Raw genomic sequence first — 20,202 nt, forward strand, 5'->3', positions numbered from 1 at the left:
AAACTTTAGCTATCAGACAGATGGCACATTTGACTTGAGAATACTTTGGTATACAGAGGAGTTCATGGTCAACTCAATGGCTGCAAGGTGTTCTGAACCTGTGGCTGCAAAACAAGCCCAAATCATCACCCCTCCACCGCCGTGCTTGACAGTCATTTTGAGGTGTTTGTGCTGATACATTGTGTTCAGTTTTCTCCAAACATGGCACTATGTATTATGAACAAACATGTCCACTTTGGTCTCATCTGTCCAAAGGACTTTGTTCCAGAAGTCCTGTGGTTTGTTCAGATGCAATTCTGCAAACATAAGTCATGTTGCCATATTCTTTTTAGAGAGAGAAGGCTTTCTCCTGGCAGCCCCTCCAAACAAACCATATTTGTTCAGTCTTTTTCAAATTCTACTGTCATGAACTTTAACATTTAACATGCTAATGGAGGCCTGCAGAGTCTGAGATGCAGCTCTTGGTATTTGTGCAGTTTTTCTGCACACTGACCTTGGAGTGAATTTGACAGGACATCCACTCCTGGTAAGATTGTGGCATTGGGTTAAAACACACCTAAATACTCCAGACCTACAAATTGCCAAAACCTCTGCTTTTACAGAGGTGCTCACACTTGCTGATGATCAGTTAATTGAGTGCATTTGATTATTCGCACCTGGCTGCTCTTACCCTCTTAATTCCCATGGAAGCAATAATGGTGCTCTTAGATTTTCACATAGCACAATCACAATCCTTTGAAAAACACCTTTTTTCACACGAGTGTTTGCCTGTAGAAATTACTTTAGCACAAAGAGACTACGCACTACAGTGCCTGTGGGATTTTTTTGTTTGTTTTGACAAAAGTAAAAGTCTATTTCTTAACTTTATTTGTTATTTAAGTATTTTGGGACCTTTTGCTTCTAATCTTTAGCCACAGTTAGACGGAGGCAGGGAGGGTAGGAAGAGGTAAGCTAAAGGGCTGTGTGGAATTAAAAAAACCCACTTAAGTTGCTTTAGTGAGTTTATTGCTGGTTTTAGTCTTTTTATCAGATTTATTTTCAGTCAGTAAATAAATAAATAATGAAGACTGTTACTGTTCTCATCCTAAAATATAAATCATTGCTGTAAAGGAAATGAAACCATGCTTTTGCTCATATCAGACAGAAAAAATGTTATCATATATTTTTTGCGCTGAGCCCCGAAAAGTCACAAGACAGTGAGTTTTCACTGATACGCTGTGTCAGTGTGAACTCTAAGCTCCTGTTTGGCTTGTAAGGCCGAACTGCAACCCTAAATCTTTCAGACTTCACCAAAAGCCTGGGAACAAATGAAGCATTTGCTTATCTGCCTGTTGACTGTGAATGCACAGTGAGCTGTGTGCATCAGCTGCCTCCCAGCCTGGTATGTCAGTTGATTTGTGCTTTTGAAGGTCTTGGCATAAGGAGTAGTCTGTAGTGCACATGTTCTCGATATAAGCATGAGACTGACTGAGTGGCAAAGAAGCTATAGCTGCTTGAAATGATGAGACCAATATGCAACTGAGCCTGTAACACACGACACAGACGTCTGTGATTTCATAGTGCTGTTTTCATCTGAAACCACGCACAGGTCTGTCCGCCATCTTCTCACCATTTTTCTCAATTGCATCTTGTTCAGAATATCTTTGCTCTGCTCTGCTTTCCTAAAATATTTCCTCTTCCTCTCTCCTCCCCCCCTCACCCCACCCCCCACACTTGCTTATTTCTGGAGATTTTCTGTCCGTTTCTTTTCCTTCCTTTCTTTTCTCTCTTCTCTCCCACCTTGTGTTGTGTCCCTTAACCCCCCCCCTCCCCCTCTCACAGGTATTTAACCCCTCGCCTCAAAACAGAGTTTTATGATGTAACTAAATGGGTAGAAGATGTGAATAGAAACACTCAAGGACCTTACCTTAGGTATTACCTCAGCCCACATCCTGTACCCCACACGCTTGTGTAAAAACTCCCTCACTTTTGGTTTGATTTGTAGTTTGGAAAATAAGGCTTAATGCCAATCTGGTCTTTTTTCTGGAGAAGATTTAAAGCGATATCTCAGAGAATGGCATGTTGCAACTGAGAAAACGTTGCCACTGTGCATAAACAAGGAAAAGACGTTTTTAAGCTTTACGTTGTTTTTTTTTTTTGTTTTTTTTTTACCAGTGTCAAGAGCTGAATTTTTAATTTGCGGTTTTTTATTTTTCTGCTTTATTGTATTGATGCAAAAGCAATGATGGCTATTACCGCCTGTGCTAGTGTTACAACTATAATCCAGTCATTTTATTCCTAATTTTTCCTTATTCCCTTCTTTGCTCTCCCCCTCCCTCCCAGTCTCTGCATGTACAGTGTTGTTCCGTCATTAAGTGTTTTGTGTGTCGCCCTCTGCCTCGCTGGCTCACTCCCAGTGACCTCATGCGCCTTTGCGTCAGTGTGATGTCATTGCTGAGCCAGATATTTTGGGTGCCGCTCTGACATCATCACTGTGCTGGCGTGACAAACGCTATGATCGTGTCCAAGGTCTATAGATGATTACAAACACAAGGCTGAAGCTCACTAACGCGTCTACAAACCAAACATCAGCAAACAGTCAACCAACATTAGAATCTATAGACCTTCACTGTCTAGGTGCATATTTCTTACCCTCTCCCTTTTCTAACATAGAATAGAAACAGTCCAAAAGGATGGAGACACATGGAGCTCTATAACAAGCTGCAGAACTGCAAACTAAACATTGAATCCTCTATAAAAAATATAGTAGCAAGTCTTAGAAAAATAACTGAATGTAGACATTGCTACAATACAAGCCTTAAGATTAATACCAAGCTGCAAAAAAAAATATATATATATATATGAGGCTGATCAGATGCCTTCTTGATGATGGTTTAAACACTACAGTTTCCTCATGTGATGAGAAAACAAACAACAACAAAAAACCTCTGCAACCTGCGCTCCACCTGCTCCAGTCTTTCCATTACTTTGGCCAATCCAGGACCATTCAGTCGCCATATTGCAGTGGTGTATAGAAGCTACTGCACATGTTGCAGGCTTCCTCCTGCTGTTTCATTGGAGTGGACCTCTTCCTTTGACTCTGTATTTTGTTTGTACCTGGCTTCGGTCTGGCCCGCTGTCCCAGTCGCCTCATCATGCTCCCACAGATTGATCTAAAACATCAAGACAACACACCAGCTAAGCTTACAGCAGAAGTTCCCTTTAGCAGCATGCTTTTTCCACAGTGGCTAAAGATATTGTTCTGCAGCTTCTAGCTGATAGTGTGTTGAGGCTTGCCGAAAATACTGTGAGACGGTGAAGCATGAAGGAAACTATGACTGTGCCCACACTGCAGCCGGGAACTGTTTACTACTGTGTAAATAAATACATATCATGCACAGGGTTTGCTCCTAAAAGCTAAGCATTTGTTGCAATGATTATTTTATAATTTGTCTCTTTGCTTTCAGTGAGCAGCAGTAAGAGCTTTTAAGAGCAACCTCTCTATTTAGGAAGGTGAAAAGCGAATAAGTGGAGCAGCTCAAGGAGGATGTTGTCCAAAGTCACAGATCTAACATTAGCTCAAGTTCCTGGAGCTAACCTCATTTATTTATCTGTGTCTTTGGACAACTTAGTCCTACCCTAACTAAAAAAGTAGAGGCAATAGTTTTATAATCACTTCATTTCACGGTCACTTTATCTTTTCCTCAGGACGCTATCTCCTGCCAAGTCTCCCACCTCCTCCACAGGATCTATTGCATCCAGCAGGAGGTACCCGTACCCTATGCCTCCTCTCCCCGATGACCAGAGGAAAGCCAACAGGCAGAGCGCCAGGGCAAGTATAAATCCAAACCACAATACAGAGTTTAATGCATGTAATGATGGTTGTGTGTGCAAAGGAGGATACTGAATGACAAATATGGTTTATAGAATAAGGCAAAAATGTCCTTAAAAACAAAATGTAACGCCGGCCCCAAGTCTGTGTAAAAAAAGAATGTAATGTGACTGACCAGAAGTAAACTATGGGAGATGTTAAAAGGTTTTTCTTTCTTCTCTTATTTATTTCCAGTTGTGGGAGACCTCAATATAACAGCTGTCTTGCCTTCTCTGCACAAGACCTTAGAGAACTACACGTCTCTCCTTTTCTATGAATGAAAAACACAAAAATGAAACAAAATTGACTCTAAGCAACTAAAGAGAAAAAGAGAGAGCCCCACCCACCCACTGGACAGGAAACAGGCAGAGTTTGAGTTTGAATTAGTGTAACCAAGCATCTGCGAGGCCGTCTTGCCAAATGGCCTCATTCAGTGGATCTCTACGTAATGATGCGGAGTCCTGGCAGAGAAACCAGCTCCACATCCACTCCAGACCAGCTGGAGTTCAGACTGAGCTCTTCCTGTCCTCTCAAGCTTCAACAACGTGACAGCCCCCCCCCCCCCACAAAAAAAAAAAAAAAAAAATCCCTACTCTTAGGCTTGTCTCATGTCATATTCACTTCGATACCATCCCATCTGAATTGTGTGGCCTCCTCTAAAAGGAGCTGTGGCCCCAGGAAGGGGACCACGGCATCGTGCTGCATCGCTGGATCTATGTCGGATCATTTTGACGCACGTGAGTCACTGTAGAAACTCCAACACTGTATGCATGAGACAACTCTGTTTATCAGCAACCTCCTCCTGCCAAAAGGACGAGAAGGGCGGCGGTCTGATCTGAAAGGAAAGCATGCAAACGTCTGTTGTTGTTTTATAAGGTCTGTAGGCTTAATGCTTTCTCTCCACTAACGGTATCTCATATTGTATCACCACAACATGGACCCGCCCCGGCTCTGCTGTTCCTCCCCTTGGTTTGTGTGTGTGTAAATATGTACAGTAAAATACACACAGAGGATGTTTTTTTCTTTTATTTTTAAAGACAAAAAGAGAGAAACATCTCTTCTTTTTTTTTCCTGCTGAATTGTGCGCTCTCTGTAGATAAGTTTAGAGACCCTGCAGTCTGGGTTTCTTGCCCTCTGTGACTGTGACCTCTATAGCCTTCTCCATCCACAGCAGAATGTCTTTTTTTTTTTTTTTTTTAAACCTTAGACACTATTTTCATGCATCTCTGAGACACACACACACAGACATCCAACGATGTTGATTGTGGCACATTAAGAGTGCCCTTAAGATGGTCCTCGATCAATATTAATTTAGCAAATTATTAGTTTTACGTGCCATTCCTGAGTGAAATGAATGGACGAGATGTGTTTGGTGTAGTTATAGATGTGCCACTTGCCACTCACGTGGTTTACTGGAAATTTCCCAGTGACAATGATAAGGTGTATGTATGTTTGAGACCATTTTTCCAGAGGCTGCCACTTGAACGTGAGAAGTGAACACATGGCTGACGACCCACCTCGGCCACAATCTGGAAACTGTGACTGAAATGTGCATTTTGAATTTAGCTGTGACGACTGAGATATTTAGCCTTGTAAATGATTAACTACGCTGTGCAGTGCTTGCTGTTTGAGCTTGTGAAGACACAACAGCATGACGGTTCTATATCAAATCATTTCTCCGGTAGGCTCTTTGTGAGATCGTAACAGGAAATGAGCATGTCACTGAAAGAGTTTTTGCCCTCATTGCCTTTTCCTGTTGTTTTTAAATCGGTTTGTGTACCACAGTCAACAAAGTTTGCTGGTAAAGTTCACAGCAGGAAAAAGAAAAACAGGGCTTACAGTGAGTGATCGTGGTGGTTCTGTGCTTTGACTTGTCATGCCAGTGTAGCTATTTAAGGTGGAATTTTTCTTGTGGATACAAATCCTGATCACAGCAGCAAGTTCTTTGTACAGTCAATGCTCCACTCTGCAGAGAAACTGTTGTCTCAAGGCCTCATGTTAGTCATTTTCCTGTTGTTAGCTTTTGTTCCAGTGTGGGCACTTTTACATTTGTAATTCATGTATGCATTAGGATTGTATAGGTAATATGAGCTTCACAATATTGGACTAATATTGCTACTAGTATCTTTTTTAAGTACCTTTGTAATGCTCACTTTCTTTCTCAGCATTATGTACAGCAGCTATTTAAACAGTAATTAAGTGCATTATTGTAATTACGTGCGTTGAGTTTGAATGGAGACCATTTCATTTTATCACCCTCGTCCTGGGGTCAATAGAAGCTGATGTTTCTTAGGCATGTGCTGATATGTATGATATAAGGTTTGGACACATGTTGCTGTATGGGTTCATAATTTGCCTTCTACCAGAACTTTTTTTTTTTTGGGCTTTGGTCTTAGTATTGGTCTGTGTCCAGTGGCCCAGTGATTTTTTTTTCTGGGCTTCCCAAGGAGAGTATGATCTTTGAGCTCCTTAGAAATGTTTTTGAACATCATAATACTGTGCTGCAGCAAGACATTTGTCCTGGTGCCTTGGGAAAAACTCTAAGGATTCTCCACCAAGGACGGGACCACGCAGGCAGCAGCGATTTCTGTGATTGTACAGCTGTTATTCCAAACACACCTGCTGTATCTGCCTCCACACACAGCTGGACTGACCGATCCCTACAGAGCAACTGTCTGGCCAGAGACTCGAATGTATTTGTGTACCACCCAGTCTCAGCCATGTGCTCCCATCACACCAGAATCATCAGCATTCTGCTCCAGGAACCTTAAAGATCCCTGTATGTACTAATTCAGACACTGCAGTTGTCTTTTTTTTTTTTTTTTTTTTTTATTTGCCTGTATGCTGTACAGACTGATGATGCAAAATCCCCATATTTTTTTTTTTCTCTTAATCATTCAGTATTGTAATATATTTACTATAAAATAAAACTTTCATCAACACATGTGTCTGCACAAACATTTCTACTAACTTCTAATTTTACAGGAAGATTTAGTAATGGTTAAATTATACATGTGTTGATTTGCGTAAAAGCACAGAATTCAGCTGTGGGGTAACTCTAAAAATCAGACTGTAAGAGGATCATAGGGTGCAGGTTTAAAAGTAAAGGCAAAGGCAGGGAGACTAAATTAGCCTGCTTTCTTACCAGGAGTGAGCGACTACTGGTTGCAATCATACAGTGTATATACCCTTACTGGCTACTTTATTATTAGGTACACCTTTTAATCTGCTCGTTAAAGCAAATATCTAATCACCCAGTTACATGGCAGCAAGTAAATACATTTATGCATGTAGACATGGTCAGGACAACCTACTGAAGTTCAAACTGAGCATCTGAATGGAGAAGAAAGGTGATTCAAGTGACTTTGAATGTGGTATGGTTGTTGGTCTGAGTATTTCATAAACTGCTGGGATTTTCCCACACAACCATCTCTAGAGTTTACAGAAAATGCTCTGAAAAAGAGAAAATAGCCAGTGAGCAGCAGTTCAGAGGGTGAAAATGCCTGGTTGATGTCAAAAGGCCAGAGGAGAATGGCCTGATATCTTTGAGCTGATGGGAAGGCAGCGGTAACTCAAATAACCGCTCATTACAACCAAGGTATGCAGAAGAGCATCTCTGAATGCACAACAAATCAAACTTTGAAGCAGATGGGCTACAGCAGCAGAAGACCACATCGGGTGCCACTCCTGTCAGCTAAGAACAGGAAGCTGTGGAAACAATTCACACAGGCTCAACAAAACTGGACAACAGAAGATTGTAAAAATGTTGGTTGGTTTGATATGTCTCAATTTCTGCTGCAACATTTGGATTTCAGGGTCAGAATTTGGCATAAATGACATGAAAATATGGATCCATCCAGTTTTCTTGGCGCACTTTGGCCTTTTTAGTATCAGCTGAGCCTCGTTTAAACACTAATACCCAACTGGGTATTAGTGTCACCAGAACTCAATCTAATAGAGCACCTTTGGGATGTGGTGAAATGGAAGATTCACATCATGGATGTGCAGCCGACAAATCTGGAACAACTGTGTGATGTTATCTGTATATGCTGTATAGGTCTATGAAAAAAAACTACCTCAGTTAACAAGTTTATGGTCTCAATTGCTGGTTTCAAGTTTTCTGCAACACCGCATGCTGTTTGACTTGTAGATTATGATCCCTTTTAAAGTAAAACAGATTATAATCCCGAGTATGCATAAAACGTAAAGCAATAAAAAATAAATACAACATATCTTAATGAGAAACTGGATGAAAGTGAAAATACATTACCATTTAATGTAGTTGTCTTGACCATAATTATTTTATGCACCAGCATATGAATTTTAATGATATTCAAAACATATTCAGTCTTCTACAAGGCATCCCTTTTAAATAAATAAAGATGGAGCTTGTATCAGTTAGTGAGAATTTGATCATCTCCAAGCAGAGACCTCCATCACATCTATGTACAGAAGATGAACAGTCTTATCGCCACAGGTGTGTCTCAGTGGAGGATGTTTGTCTACAAACTGCAGCATTTCACACACTGTTTTGACTCATCCATCACTGTTCACTGTCCATCTCACTGCAGTTTGCTTGATGTTGTCCACATTCCTCACAAATGCCCATGTGAGTGGTACCTCAGTGCATGCAGCTTTTCTTGATGAGTTGCATTAGCTTGCAAGGCTGCATCTTCATCGAGGGATTGTCGGATGCAGCTTTTCAGGTGGCTGATCCCAAACCCGGTGATGGCAGAAACGGGAACCACGTGTCTGAAAGTCAAATAGTTCTGTGGGATCATGTCTTCAGGCAGCAGATCAGAGAACTCTGTATAGGAGAAAGAAAAGGAACAGAGCTGGTGTTAAAATTCTTCTTTTTCTTTGCTCAAAAAAATTCCCATCTGACTCCAGTTTTGTTCTACTCAAGCCATCAAATTACAAAAGTATTCTCATATAAATAGAACTCAGATAAACTACATTATTATTATTATTTATGCTAATTAAAGTATAACCTTCTGGGTTTTGTAGTTGCTCTTTCAGCTCTGCTAGCTTGTTCTCAGCATCAGGCAGGTCCATCTTGTTCACCACCAGTAATGCAGACTTTGACAACAGCTCTTCTTTGTATAACTCCAACTCCTTGAGCAAGCAAAGAGCAGAGGTGGATGAGGGGCAAAAATGGAGAGTCAAGAGATAAGAACGAATACCACATACATTAGTTATCAATTTCTGACCAGCTTCAGGCTCACCTTGGTGAGAAGCTGCACAGCTTCGAAGGCTGACCTAAATGGTGTTTTACTTGCCAGCTGAAAACCACAAACATCCACCTGCAGCCAAACAAAATGCAAACAAAACTTCATGATCATCAGAGGCAATTTTCAACTGGTTACTCCGACCACACGAATTTAGTTTGTGTCTTACACACCACAAACAGCAGCTGTTTGGTCCTCTCCACATGTTTCAGAAATTTGTGGCCCATGCCTTTGTTCATGTGAGCCCCCTCAATCAAGCCGGGGAGATCAGCGACAGAGATCTACCCCCCAAAAAAGAGCAAACAATTAAGCAAACCAACTAAAAAGAAGAAAAAAAAAAAAAGAAAGACTCATTTCACAGACAGTTAAAGCAGAGCACACCAAGCTTACCTGCTTGTAATCCTCATATAACAGTTTGCCTATTTCCGGCTTCAAAGTTGTGACTGTGGAACAGCAGAAAAACATCACAGCTTATTGAATGAAAGAATTATTCTTTCTTTAGAAGCAAAAATATGCAAATTTTAAGAAAAAGATGATCAGATTTCATTTTTCATGTGTGGTTATCTTCTTACAAGCATAGCTGGCAATCTGAGGTGTGGCATTAGACAAGGCTGTCAGCAGAGAGGACTTTCCTGCATTTGGGAACCTGGTGGTGATTTAACAGAAAAAAAAAATTATTAGATGCTTTCTGTGCAAAGCTAAAACGAGTTAGTATGTTTTTGTTTTTTTCTTTTTAAAATGCGCAACTGCTCTCACCCCACAAGACCCAGGTCTGCTATAAGTTTGAGGTCCAGTCTGATGTGTTTAGCCTCGCCTTTACTGGGCTGAAACTCAGAGTACAAACAGCCTCCTGATCCTCCTTTTGCCACCATTACACGATCGCCCTCCACATTCAAGTCACCTTGTAGAAGAATGGTAAAGGAAATAAGAGGTAAAGGCTTAACTGCAGAAATCAGGAATCTGCTCTACACCACTCTGATTACAGATATAGAAAAATATGAGGTGGTTCTTCTTCTATTAGAAAAAACAAAGATCACATGCATGACTATGCTGACATGCAAAGTATCGCAAAAGCTTTGACGTACCAAGTGTTCTGCCATCATCGGTGGTGACTGTGATACCGACAGGAGCAAGGATCTCCTTGTCCTTTCCTCCATCTCCTTTCAGAGCTCGAACACTGTTGATAAAGGAGATCCAAACAGCTCTCAGCTTCCCAATCCTACAAGGCTATTGCAAAACATCTACAGAGCTTGAAAGAATAGATATCAGTTAATGATCTCCAGAATTTAAAAATAAAAATTGTATTTCTACCTGCTGTTCGCTCCTGCTTCTGCTACAAAACGTTTTTGTGGGTATTTGTCCTTGATCCTTTTTAAGGTCACATTCTTTGATGCCACCACCCAAACATCTCCACCATTCCCTCCCTGTCCTCCAAGACGGGGTAAACCCATGCCGCCACTGCCTCCACGGACATACAGGCGCAAGTTGTCCACAAAGTTTCCATACTGCAAAGAGTCAAAGACACATTAGACTGGTATTCCCAAATGGAAGAACAATAGAGACCCTAACAGGCAAATTAAAGTAAGTGAATCTTTTACAGTTTTACCAACAACATTTATTGGCATCAGTGGCTTAACTATTCTTCCTTCTTATTTCTTCCACCCACCAAAGCTAAATGGGTGCATTTTTAATTTATGGCACATCTCCAATATCAAGTAAGTCAGAAGTATGTCAGATATAAAGCAGAAAGCTCGTGCTAGCAAACACTAAATCAAACTGCTTGGAGGATCAGTGGTTACCTCTGCAGGGTAAAGTCATACACACATACCCAACTCAGTACCCAACATATATAAGTAACCACACAGCCCTGGATGTCTGTGTAGGTTCTCAGTCAGCCAGGCTATGGTAGACTTGAGAACCTGAAAAAAAAAATTAGGCCACTGGACTTCTTTAGGTTTTTGAAGATGTTTTTGCTTCTCATCCAAGAGTCTTCTTCAGTTCTAGAACAACTGATAGAGACACTCATACCTTTTTTGACAACACACATGATCAATAGTAGCTTAACGGCCCTCAGGACCACCTCTTATTCTTTAGCTTTGATATGAATGCGTGTTTATTCTATAGAGATTTTGTTGTTTTGCTGTTTCATTGATGCAATTTACTGCATTTCTATATTGGTAATACAATGCCCCCTATACAGAAACCTTTGACGGATTAACAGGTGAGTTGATCAGTGGAACACTGATGAGCAACTACAATGCTCAGGGAGCATTTGATAATCACAGTCTAACACAAAGTCTTATATCCCGGGGAGTTGAAACTTCCAAACCTGTCAGCACAGTCTCAAGATTGTGGAGGAGACAGCAGGAGATGGGCCATTACTGAAGGACCTCCAGCATGTGCAACAACTGGACGGATAGTTGGAGTTTTATCTTCAGCCTTTCTTCTACTAGTGTTCGCACTGACACTTAACATACGAGACTCACAAACAGCAGGTTAGCTTTTCAGTTTGCTGTATTTAGCGTTGACAGCTAGCTTTCCAGCTTACGTCAAATACAGTATTAATGTCCCCCGTTAACTCTGTGGCCTTCACAATAAGTGTCTGCTGCAGCACTCACCTTCCGTAAGCAGATCCTAGTGAAGTGGACCATCTCCAGTGGCCCTTATTACCACTTGAACAAGTATTTTCGCCAAAGCTAGCTGCTAGCATACGTACATGTGTTTGGATCACACACAGGAAGTAGTGCTTCTGCTCTCTACACTCATTGGATGATGAAGCGGGGAGGCGGATCTCCCATTCACAGGTACTGCCTACTGAAAGCCGTGAATCCCCGTCTACCTACGTTATATTACAAGGACATTACCTTTATCTTAACGGCAGAGGGAAAATGAGCTGTTTTATGGGGATTAGTTAGACGAGTTATTAAGACAGAATAAAAAAAAAATGCTAAAAAAAAAAAAAAGTGTTTATAAAAGCATCTATTTTTCCAACATTATTTTCAGCAGTGTTTGGTTCAGAATGAGCTACTGGCACAAAATAAACCAATTTAGAGTGACTGATTGCTCCAGATTATTAGTCTTCTTTATTAGTTTATTTTTAACTGTTGATCATATATATAAGTTTAAAGGAATCAGGATTCTAAATTGACTAGTTCTTATATAGCACTTTTCTACTCTAGCTGAGCAATCACAGCACTTCATGCTACACATCTGCATTTACCCATTCACACAAGCACTGTTTTCTATTTCAAAGTGCTTTCTATCTAACATTCACACACATTCATACTCTGACAAAAACTGGATTTATAAACCTTGCTACACAAAGATATTACAAAGATACATTCTGCAGCATTTTAAAAGGTTATGTTTATGCATCTACAAGTAGTCTTGCACATGCTCTTCTTAATTTGTGAACGTATACAGTCATGCGAAAAAGAAAATACACCCTGTTTTAATTCTAATGTTTTATATATCAGGACATGAAAATACTCATCCAATTCTAACCAGGTTTTACATTTGGTAAATAAAATCTGAGGTGAACACGACAAATTACAGTGTTATTATTTATTTAACAAAACAAAACAAAACAAAACTGCAGAAGCAGTCCTGTGAAAAACTAAGTACGCACTGTAGCTTGTAGAACCACCTTTAGCAGCAATAATTTGAAGTACTCGTTTTCTTTATGACTTCATCAGTCTCTCGTGTCATTGTGGAGGAATTTTGGCCCACTCTTCTTTACAATGTTGCTTCAGTTCACTGAGGTTGAGGGCATTTGTTTATACACCGCTCTCTTAATGTTTCTGCCACAGCATTTCTATCAGATTGAGTTCTGAACTTTGGGCCATTTGCAACATCTTGACTCTTTTTCAGGCATTCTGTTGTAGAGTCGTTGTCCTGTTGGATGACTCAAGTTCAGCCAAGCTTTAGCTGTCAGACTCACATTTGACTCTAGAATACTTTGGTATTCAGAGGAGTTCATGGTCGACTTAGTGACTGCAAGGTGCCCTGGTCCTGTGACTGCAAAACAAGCCCAAACACATTATCACTGTGTTTGACAGTTGGTACGAGGTGTTTGTGCTTGCGCTGTGCATTATGGCCAAACATCTCCACTTTGGGCTCATCTGTCCAAAGGACTATTTTTTTTTTTTTTTTTAAATGCAACTTTGCAAACTTAAGCTGTGCTGTTGTGCTTTTATTAGAGAGAAGAGGCTTTCTACTGGCATCCCTTCCAAATAAGTCGTACTTGTTCAGTCTTTCTAATTGTATTGTCATGAACTTGAACAGTTAACATGTTAACTGAGGCCTGTCGAGTCTGAGATTTAGGTTTTCCAGTTTCCCTGAGCATTGCACAGTGTGATCTTGGGGGGAATGTGCTGGACTTGAAGTCCATCATTCTACAGTGAGAACGATTATTGTTTGGAAATTAACATATAACCCTGCAGATTGATGGTTAGCAAGACTTGCTTCAGATGTTTTTCCTCCTTGGAACTGTGTTAACTCACCTGAATGCTTTAGCCCATCAACCTACCAAAACGTCAGCTTTTATAGAGGTGCTCACACTTGCTGATGATCAATTAATTAAGTACATTTGATTAGCAGCACCTGGCTGCTACCTTCCCTCACTTAAGTCCTATGGAAGCAATAAGGGTGCACATAATTTTCACACACTGCTTCTGCATTTTGTCTTATTTATTTATATTTTGTTAAATAAGTAATAACATGGTCTAATATGTCATGTGTTGTTGTTCATTTGAAGTTTATTTACCTCATTTTATGACCTATTGAGGATTTTTTTTTTAATGTCCTGATACCTTAAACATTAGGACTGAAAGAGGGTGTATTTTCTTTTTCACATGACTGTATAATGTGTCTTTGCATTTTGTGCCTGTAAGTCTAGGTCCCTCTTGAAAAAGAGATCTGGATCTCAGTGAGCTCGCCTGTTTAAATAAAGGATGTAATAATAATAACAACAATAATATGGTTATAATAATTTTATGTAAACATGTAGTTTTTCATCTAGAGCAGCTGAAAAGTGCCCTGCTCCACACATGGGCCACAACCTAAAATATACTCAGGCTCTCTCTGGTTCAGAAACCTGCCAAGGACCTACAACACTGAATCTTTTCTTTAGAACTCCAACAAAAGCACATTTCCAAAAAAAAAAAAATTCACTTTTCTCAATAAAGAATTAAAAAAAAATGTAAAGTGGTAAAAGCCAGGTTATATCATTCCACATGGAAGACTTTAAATAAGCGCAAAAAAAGACAAACCGTAATATTGACCCGCAGCAGGACCTCTTTGGACTGTATGCGTCTGTCCTGATCCTAACCTACATTTGAGCAGTGCCTGTCTTAAAAATAAACCTGTTCTCTCAGTGAAGCCCACTCAGTGAGCAGCCGTGTCGGCGGAGCTGCGAGGATGCTGAGAGATGCTCTGATCTTCCGGCTCTCCCCCTCTTCTCATGAACGCGCTCACGCCTGGCGGTGCAGAGATGCGCATGTGACGACGATAAGCAGACGCAGGAGCCAGTTTCTCTCTTTCACACTCTGCCATCAAGACACACAGATGATCTTCGCTTCAGTCGACGTTTGCACGCTGATCAGATCTGGAGACACCGGGTCTGCTCGGATTTAACCGCGCGGAGGTAAGGCTGTGTGTGTGTGTGTGTGTGTGTGTGTGTGTGTGTGTGTGTGTGTGTGTGTGTGTGTGTGTGTGCGTGCGTGTGTGTGTGATGACGAAAGAGAGGACGGCTTATTATCTCTCACAAGACCCCCAGACAGCTGGATAGGTCCTCCCACCGGTGTCTGGCTATTTATACGATTTGAAACGCTCCCGTGGGTCGTGATAACGGGACAAAACCGGGAGATACTGAGACACATCACAGCGTGGTAAGAGATCCAGTTATTGAGTGCTGCGGATGACCGCGTGTGTGTGTTTGACCTAAATTATGCAATGATGGTGTCATAGCGGCTGTAGCATGTGCTCCTTGAGACTTGCTGGACGCAGGCTTCCCGGAGTCAGTAGTGTAGTGAAAGATCCGAGGCTGCTGGTGTGTGAGGATGGTGCTTATGATCGGGTACCACGCTGCTGCATCATTCACTTCATCCTGCAGCGCGTTCTGCAGCATCATCCACCTATGGCTATAACCAGTCTGGTCCTGTTCTGAATTTATCCTAATTTTGTAAGTGACATACAGGCTGATCCGCGCAAAAATGATCTCAAGTTGCAAAGAGGAGGGTGCAGTGACAGGCCTACGAAAACCAGCTATGAAACAGAGTGTGCACATCGGATGAGCGCTTTAGACGCACTAAAATTTCTAAGCACGGTTTTCAGGTTAACTTCAAAAAGGTTTATTGCCGTAAAGCTGTAAAAGCTGAACGCAAAGTTTCAGTTGTTTTTGGTAGGTGGCCAACAGCACACCGCGAACAGTGTTCTAGAAAAGTATAGTTACGTCCTACACGCTGCCAAACGCGCACATGTAGGCGCGTACAAGGGCTGGAAGAGTACAACAAACCAAATAAATAAATAAAAAGACGAAGCCCACCAACACCTTGGGTTTATTATTATTATCACATTTTTAGCTGTAGGCCTGTTGTGCGTTAAAACTTGTGCTCTCGAGGTTTCACTGAATTTAAAACAGCTTATCCTGTCAGGCTAAGCAGTTTGGATTATCTGCACTTGAACTGTTTTTCCATACTGAATGACACAATATTAAGTCACAAAGATACAGTATTTGCACATATCTATCGTCATGATTTGTTGATGATGTATGATGAGCTGCTGTTGCATCAGGGAGAATTTATATTTCACTGGTGCTCACTGAGCCATTTGAAGGGGATTTTGCCCATTTATTTTTTTTATCTGTTGGAGGGGTGTCAATCAAACACAAATCCACTGTGGGATAACATAACCACCAGTTTATGGGTGAAAGTTCACATTAAAGAAAACAACATTGTACACACTGTTGGTGTTTTGTCAGATTAAACCAGAGGCCAGAACAGTATCAGTCTGCCAACTGGGGGCACGGACACAGCAGGCAATGTGTGGAATCCCGTTGCTTTCATTGAAAAGAGTAAATAAGCTGACAACCAAAGACAACTGGTTGGTCTACAGACACAGGTCAGACAGAGGGAGGGAGGGAGGGAGGGGGAGACTGGAAGTGAGTCAGATTGTATGGGCAGCGGGGAGTTTTAAGGGAAATGTGCCAGAGTTTTGGGATGTAAGACAAAGGCAGCATGGGCAGTGTTTTGGTTGGTATGAAAGTGGGGCAAGTGGGCACTGGTTTGCTGTAGCCGTTGGGTAATGTTTTGGCGGGAGTGTCTGCGAGTGTGTATATTGGGGTGGGGGGTATGAGAGGAGCAGGGGTTCTGATGATTTGGTCTGTCAGCATGCCAGGGCCACATTCTCATCCTGCTGCCATTGAAAAGGGCGGTAAGGACATAAACAGGCCCAGTGGGATTAGGGCCCACTCGGAGGAGTGATCAGGGGGGATTTGTGGCGCGGCGGGCACACAATGGCACTGTCGCGTAACACACAAACACACGGTACACATGCTCAACGGCTACATTTCACAACAGACCCAGGCCTACATAAATCTGATTAGAACTCCCTTTTGTCTGGGAAGCGGCACCGGGGTTAACAGAGGCTAACTCTGCCTCGGGCCATGTGTGGTAGAACGTGGGGTGTGTGGACGCTGGCGGGATGGCAATGAGAAAAACTGGGGGCATGTTGTGTTGTGGCGGGGTGTTTCCACGTGTATGAAGCCCCAGACAGACAGGGAGGGTCATAGCTGTGCGTGAAAACACAATAACAGGATGAATAATGCCCCCCACCCACCCAGTGTGCGTTTCTGAGTCAGCTGATGATGGTGGATGGAGACAGGATCTAAGCTAACGTGAGATAACAACACTGGCAGACAAAAAGACAGTAAGCTGGTTTGAACCTGTTCAAATAATTTGACCCAGAAACATGGAAACAGTGGCGGAACAAAGAACAAATGAGGCTCTGCTTTTAGTTGACTATTGAATGGACAGAAGCTACAGAAATGTCTGGAACTTTCTTCACATTTCTATTATTCTTTTCCTCCTCAGTGCCGGCTCTGGCCCAGGCAGCAGCCATGCCTCTTCTGGAAGAGACCACTCCGCCACAAGAGCACCCACCCACTGTCCCCGTGGTCATCATAGGTAAACCTTTTGCCTGACTACATGACTAGATCATCCTTCAACCTGGTTGTAATCCTGCACACATTTTAAAACAAAATAAACTATTGAGAAATTCAGGACTCTATACTCTCCAGAGAAGAGAGGAAGGATATTAGTGAGGTCTGGTTGTTAAGACTTGACTCTTTTGACCATGTCATGTTTTATAATGACCCCAATGAATGCCACAAGCTGAAAGGCAGCAATAATGTTGTTTTTTTATACTACAAGTGTTGCTGGAGCTTTAACCTCCTCACACATACTTTGAACCAACGATAGGCACAATAATGTCCGTTAATGTCCGTTCCATCTAATTCAGATGCTGTATCATGTGCTCCTTCTTCCATAAATGGCTAGATGTTGGTGCAGATGCAAATGCAGGTGTGAAAACTGCTTAAAAGGCACCCTTTTTAACCTAATATGTATTATATATTGCTTTGTGCATCTTTGCAACGCTAGCCAGTAATTTCCCAAATGTGGATTGGTCTTTAGGCAATGGGCCATCAGGTATCTCTCTGTCCTACCTACTGAGTGGATACAAGCCGTACTTAGACCCAGCAACTGTCCACCCAAACCCAATACTATACAGGAAACTTCAGGAGACCAAGCATCTACCTATTACTGAACAGGTAAAAAAACAAAACTACCATTTCCTTGGTTATTTAAACATGACCAGTCATTCAGGTACATCATAAGCATGCCTCTTTTTTTTTTTTTTTTTTTGCAGGATCTGGAATATCTGAGTGAAGGTCTTGAGGGGAGGTCAAGAAATCCTGTGGCTGTGCTTTTTGACACACTGCTGCATCCTAATGCTGACTTTGGTTACAAATTCCCTTCTGTCCTTCAGTGGAGGAGAGACAAGCAGCAACACATCCCACATCTGGTTCTGGGCAGGGGAACACCTGGGGGTGCTTGGCATGTAAGTGACAAAATTTGATCTGCCCACATTCAATGTCAACCATTTTGTTTTCATTGGTCTATGACATTGCCTCTCTCATCGCCTCAGGCAATGGAAGGCTCCATGCTGACTATTAGTCTTGGCATCTGGATGGAGCTCCCTGGGGTCAACTACAAAGACTTGACCAATGGAAAACGCAGGTAATGAGAGATAAGATGGTTTACAGCAAAGATATGGCTTAAGCTTCAGTTCAGTTCTGTACTATTGCTCCTCTTTGTCTCTGTCCTCGCTCTAGGGATCTAACCAGTGACAGAGCTACCCCAGAGGAGATCTCATCCTATTACTGTAACTATGTGAAGCTAAAGGGTCTTCAAAAGAATTTTGTTGACAACACCTATGTGACCTCCATCCAGAAACTTTGCCGGGGGCATGATGGAGAGGGTCTCAAAAATGGGCACACTGATCAAGGAGATGGAGGGGTGGGAGATGGAGCAAATGAGGGCTTTGTGGGAAATGGAGAGGTGTGTGTAAACAGTGGTGGAGGGGGGGCTCTCTGGGAAGTAAGGGGATATCAGCAGGTGCAGAACGACACTCATGCCCCCTTCTGCCTCTTTGCTGAAAATGTAGTCCTGGCCACTGGTGCTTCTGACTCACCAGTTCGACTGGGTGTAGAGGGAGAGGATCTGCCTTTTGTATTTCACAGTATCTCAGACCTCGGCTTGGCAGTTAGCCAGAGAAAGCTGGATAGGAAGTCTGATCCTGTCCTTATTGTAGGTGCTGGTTTAAGCGCTGCCGATGCAGTTCTGTGTGCTTGCAACAGCAACATTAGAGTGTTGCATGTTTTTCGCAAGAGAGTCGATGACTCAGACCTCATCTTTAAGCAGCTCCCCAAGATGCTGTACCCAGAGTACCACAAAGTCTACAACATGATGTGCTCTCATGCCTACACAAACGTGGTTCCCTCTTCTGTTCCTAACAGACCCCAGGCAGTTAGTATTGCCTCTTCAGTATGTGCCAAGATGTGCCCAAAGCCCCAACTTGCTGCAGGTAATGTGGTTGGTAATGCCAGTATCAGCCTGTTTCCTGACTACACCAGTTTCCCTGAACACTGCGTGGTGTCCTTCCAGTCTGACATGAAGTGTTTGCTGCAGGGGAACAATGCCCTCAAGGCATTCAAGATCTCCATGGCCCTGGTACTGATTGGGACCAACCCAGACTTATTTTTCTTGAAGGGGCAAGGCCAGTACCTGGGTCAAGATCCAACAAGACCCATCTCCTGCAAGCAAAATCCAATCGACATTGATCCCTACACTTTTGAGTGTACCAAGGAGCCAGGTCTGTTTGCCATGGGCCCACTGGTGGGAGACAACTTTGTTCGCTTTTTGAAGGGTGGCGCTTTAGGCATCACCTCCTGTCTGCTGAAGAGACTCAAGAAGAAAGGGAAGCTCATCAGCAATGGAGGAAATAACTTCATTTGAAAACACGAAGAAGAAAAGAGCATGACATGCTGATCTTAGGGCACAGATTTCAAACCCTTTTACTATGATGTAAAAGGTGAGGAGAAAGTTTTAATACCTTTTCATCATTAATGCAGTGTTTTCTCATCAAAGCTAAAGCATTTTTACAACTTTCTAAGACCAAAAAGACAATGGTTGTACCTTAATTCGTTTCTAACGAAACAAACGACAGCTTTCGAGTCTTGTCTGACTTCATGTGAAGTCCCCATATGTCCAAGCTACTGTGTGCCAATGTTTTCTGGTCTATCTGTAACCTCATGACTGAACAGGACCTTACTTTCATCAGGGTTATTTATTCATTCACCATGTGTCTTCAATCCATCTACTAACAATGCTTAACTTGCTGTTGTATCATGCTTTAAACCTTTTAGTTTAGTCGAAAAAACTAAAAAGAATAAAGGACATTGGTCCATTCCCATGTAACTTATTGTTGGGAGGAGATGGGAATTTTATTCTCTCTCCACAAAAATAATTCGGGAACCACAGTGGGCCTATATACTCTGAAGCCTGT

The 20,202-nt window shown here is 42.0% G+C and overlaps 3 protein-coding genes across 5 annotated transcripts in view; 2 read left to right on the forward strand and 1 right to left on the reverse strand.

The window, feature by feature from the left end:
- Positions 1-6,735, forward strand: part of adam22 (ADAM metallopeptidase domain 22) — a 78,971-nt gene extending 72,236 nt beyond the window's left edge. For both annotated transcript variants that reach the window (XM_030749070.1, XM_030749071.1), the window contains exons 30-31: positions 3,688-3,811; positions 4,046-6,735. In XM_030749070.1, the coding sequence (XP_030604930.1) occupies positions 3,688-3,811; positions 4,046-4,066 (145 nt within the window). In that variant the 3' untranslated portion in view covers positions 4,067-6,735. The remainder of the gene's footprint in view (positions 1-3,687; positions 3,812-4,045) is intronic.
- On the reverse strand, positions 6,725-11,822 carry gtpbp10 (GTP-binding protein 10 (putative)). Its single transcript, XM_030749128.1, has 10 exons — positions 11,697-11,822; positions 10,390-10,583; positions 10,164-10,255; positions 9,835-9,979; positions 9,651-9,724; positions 9,469-9,521; positions 9,252-9,359; positions 9,076-9,153; positions 8,842-8,965; positions 6,725-8,657 (listed from the first exon to the last, which is right to left on the reverse strand). Exons 1-10 carry the CDS (start codon positions 11,727-11,729, stop codon positions 8,446-8,448), a joined length of 1,113 nt encoding a protein of 370 aa, XP_030604988.1. The 5' UTR covers positions 11,730-11,822; the 3' UTR covers positions 6,725-8,445.
- Positions 11,823-14,847: 3,025 nt separating this feature from the next.
- Positions 14,848-19,969, forward strand: osgin2 (oxidative stress induced growth inhibitor family member 2). Of its 2 annotated transcripts, XM_030749096.1 has the most exons (6): positions 14,848-14,966; positions 17,169-17,261; positions 17,769-17,905; positions 18,004-18,195; positions 18,283-18,374; positions 18,470-19,969. In XM_030749096.1, the coding sequence occupies exons 2-6, from the start codon at positions 17,195-17,197 to the stop codon at positions 19,650-19,652; spliced, it is 1,671 nt and encodes a 556-aa protein (XP_030604956.1). In that variant the 5' UTR covers positions 14,848-14,966; positions 17,169-17,194; the 3' UTR covers positions 19,653-19,969. The 2 variants fall into 2 exon arrangements, with proteins under 2 accessions (XP_030604956.1, XP_030604955.1); XM_030749095.1 differs by lacking the exon at positions 14,848-14,966 and having other exon boundaries at positions 17,123-17,261.
- The last annotated feature ends 233 nt before the right edge of the window (positions 19,970-20,202 follow it).

Source organism: Archocentrus centrarchus, chromosome 16 (assembly GCF_007364275.1).
Source record: "Archocentrus centrarchus isolate MPI-CPG fArcCen1 chromosome 16, fArcCen1, whole genome shotgun sequence".
Taxonomy (NCBI): Eukaryota; Metazoa; Chordata; class Actinopteri; order Cichliformes; family Cichlidae; genus Archocentrus; species Archocentrus centrarchus.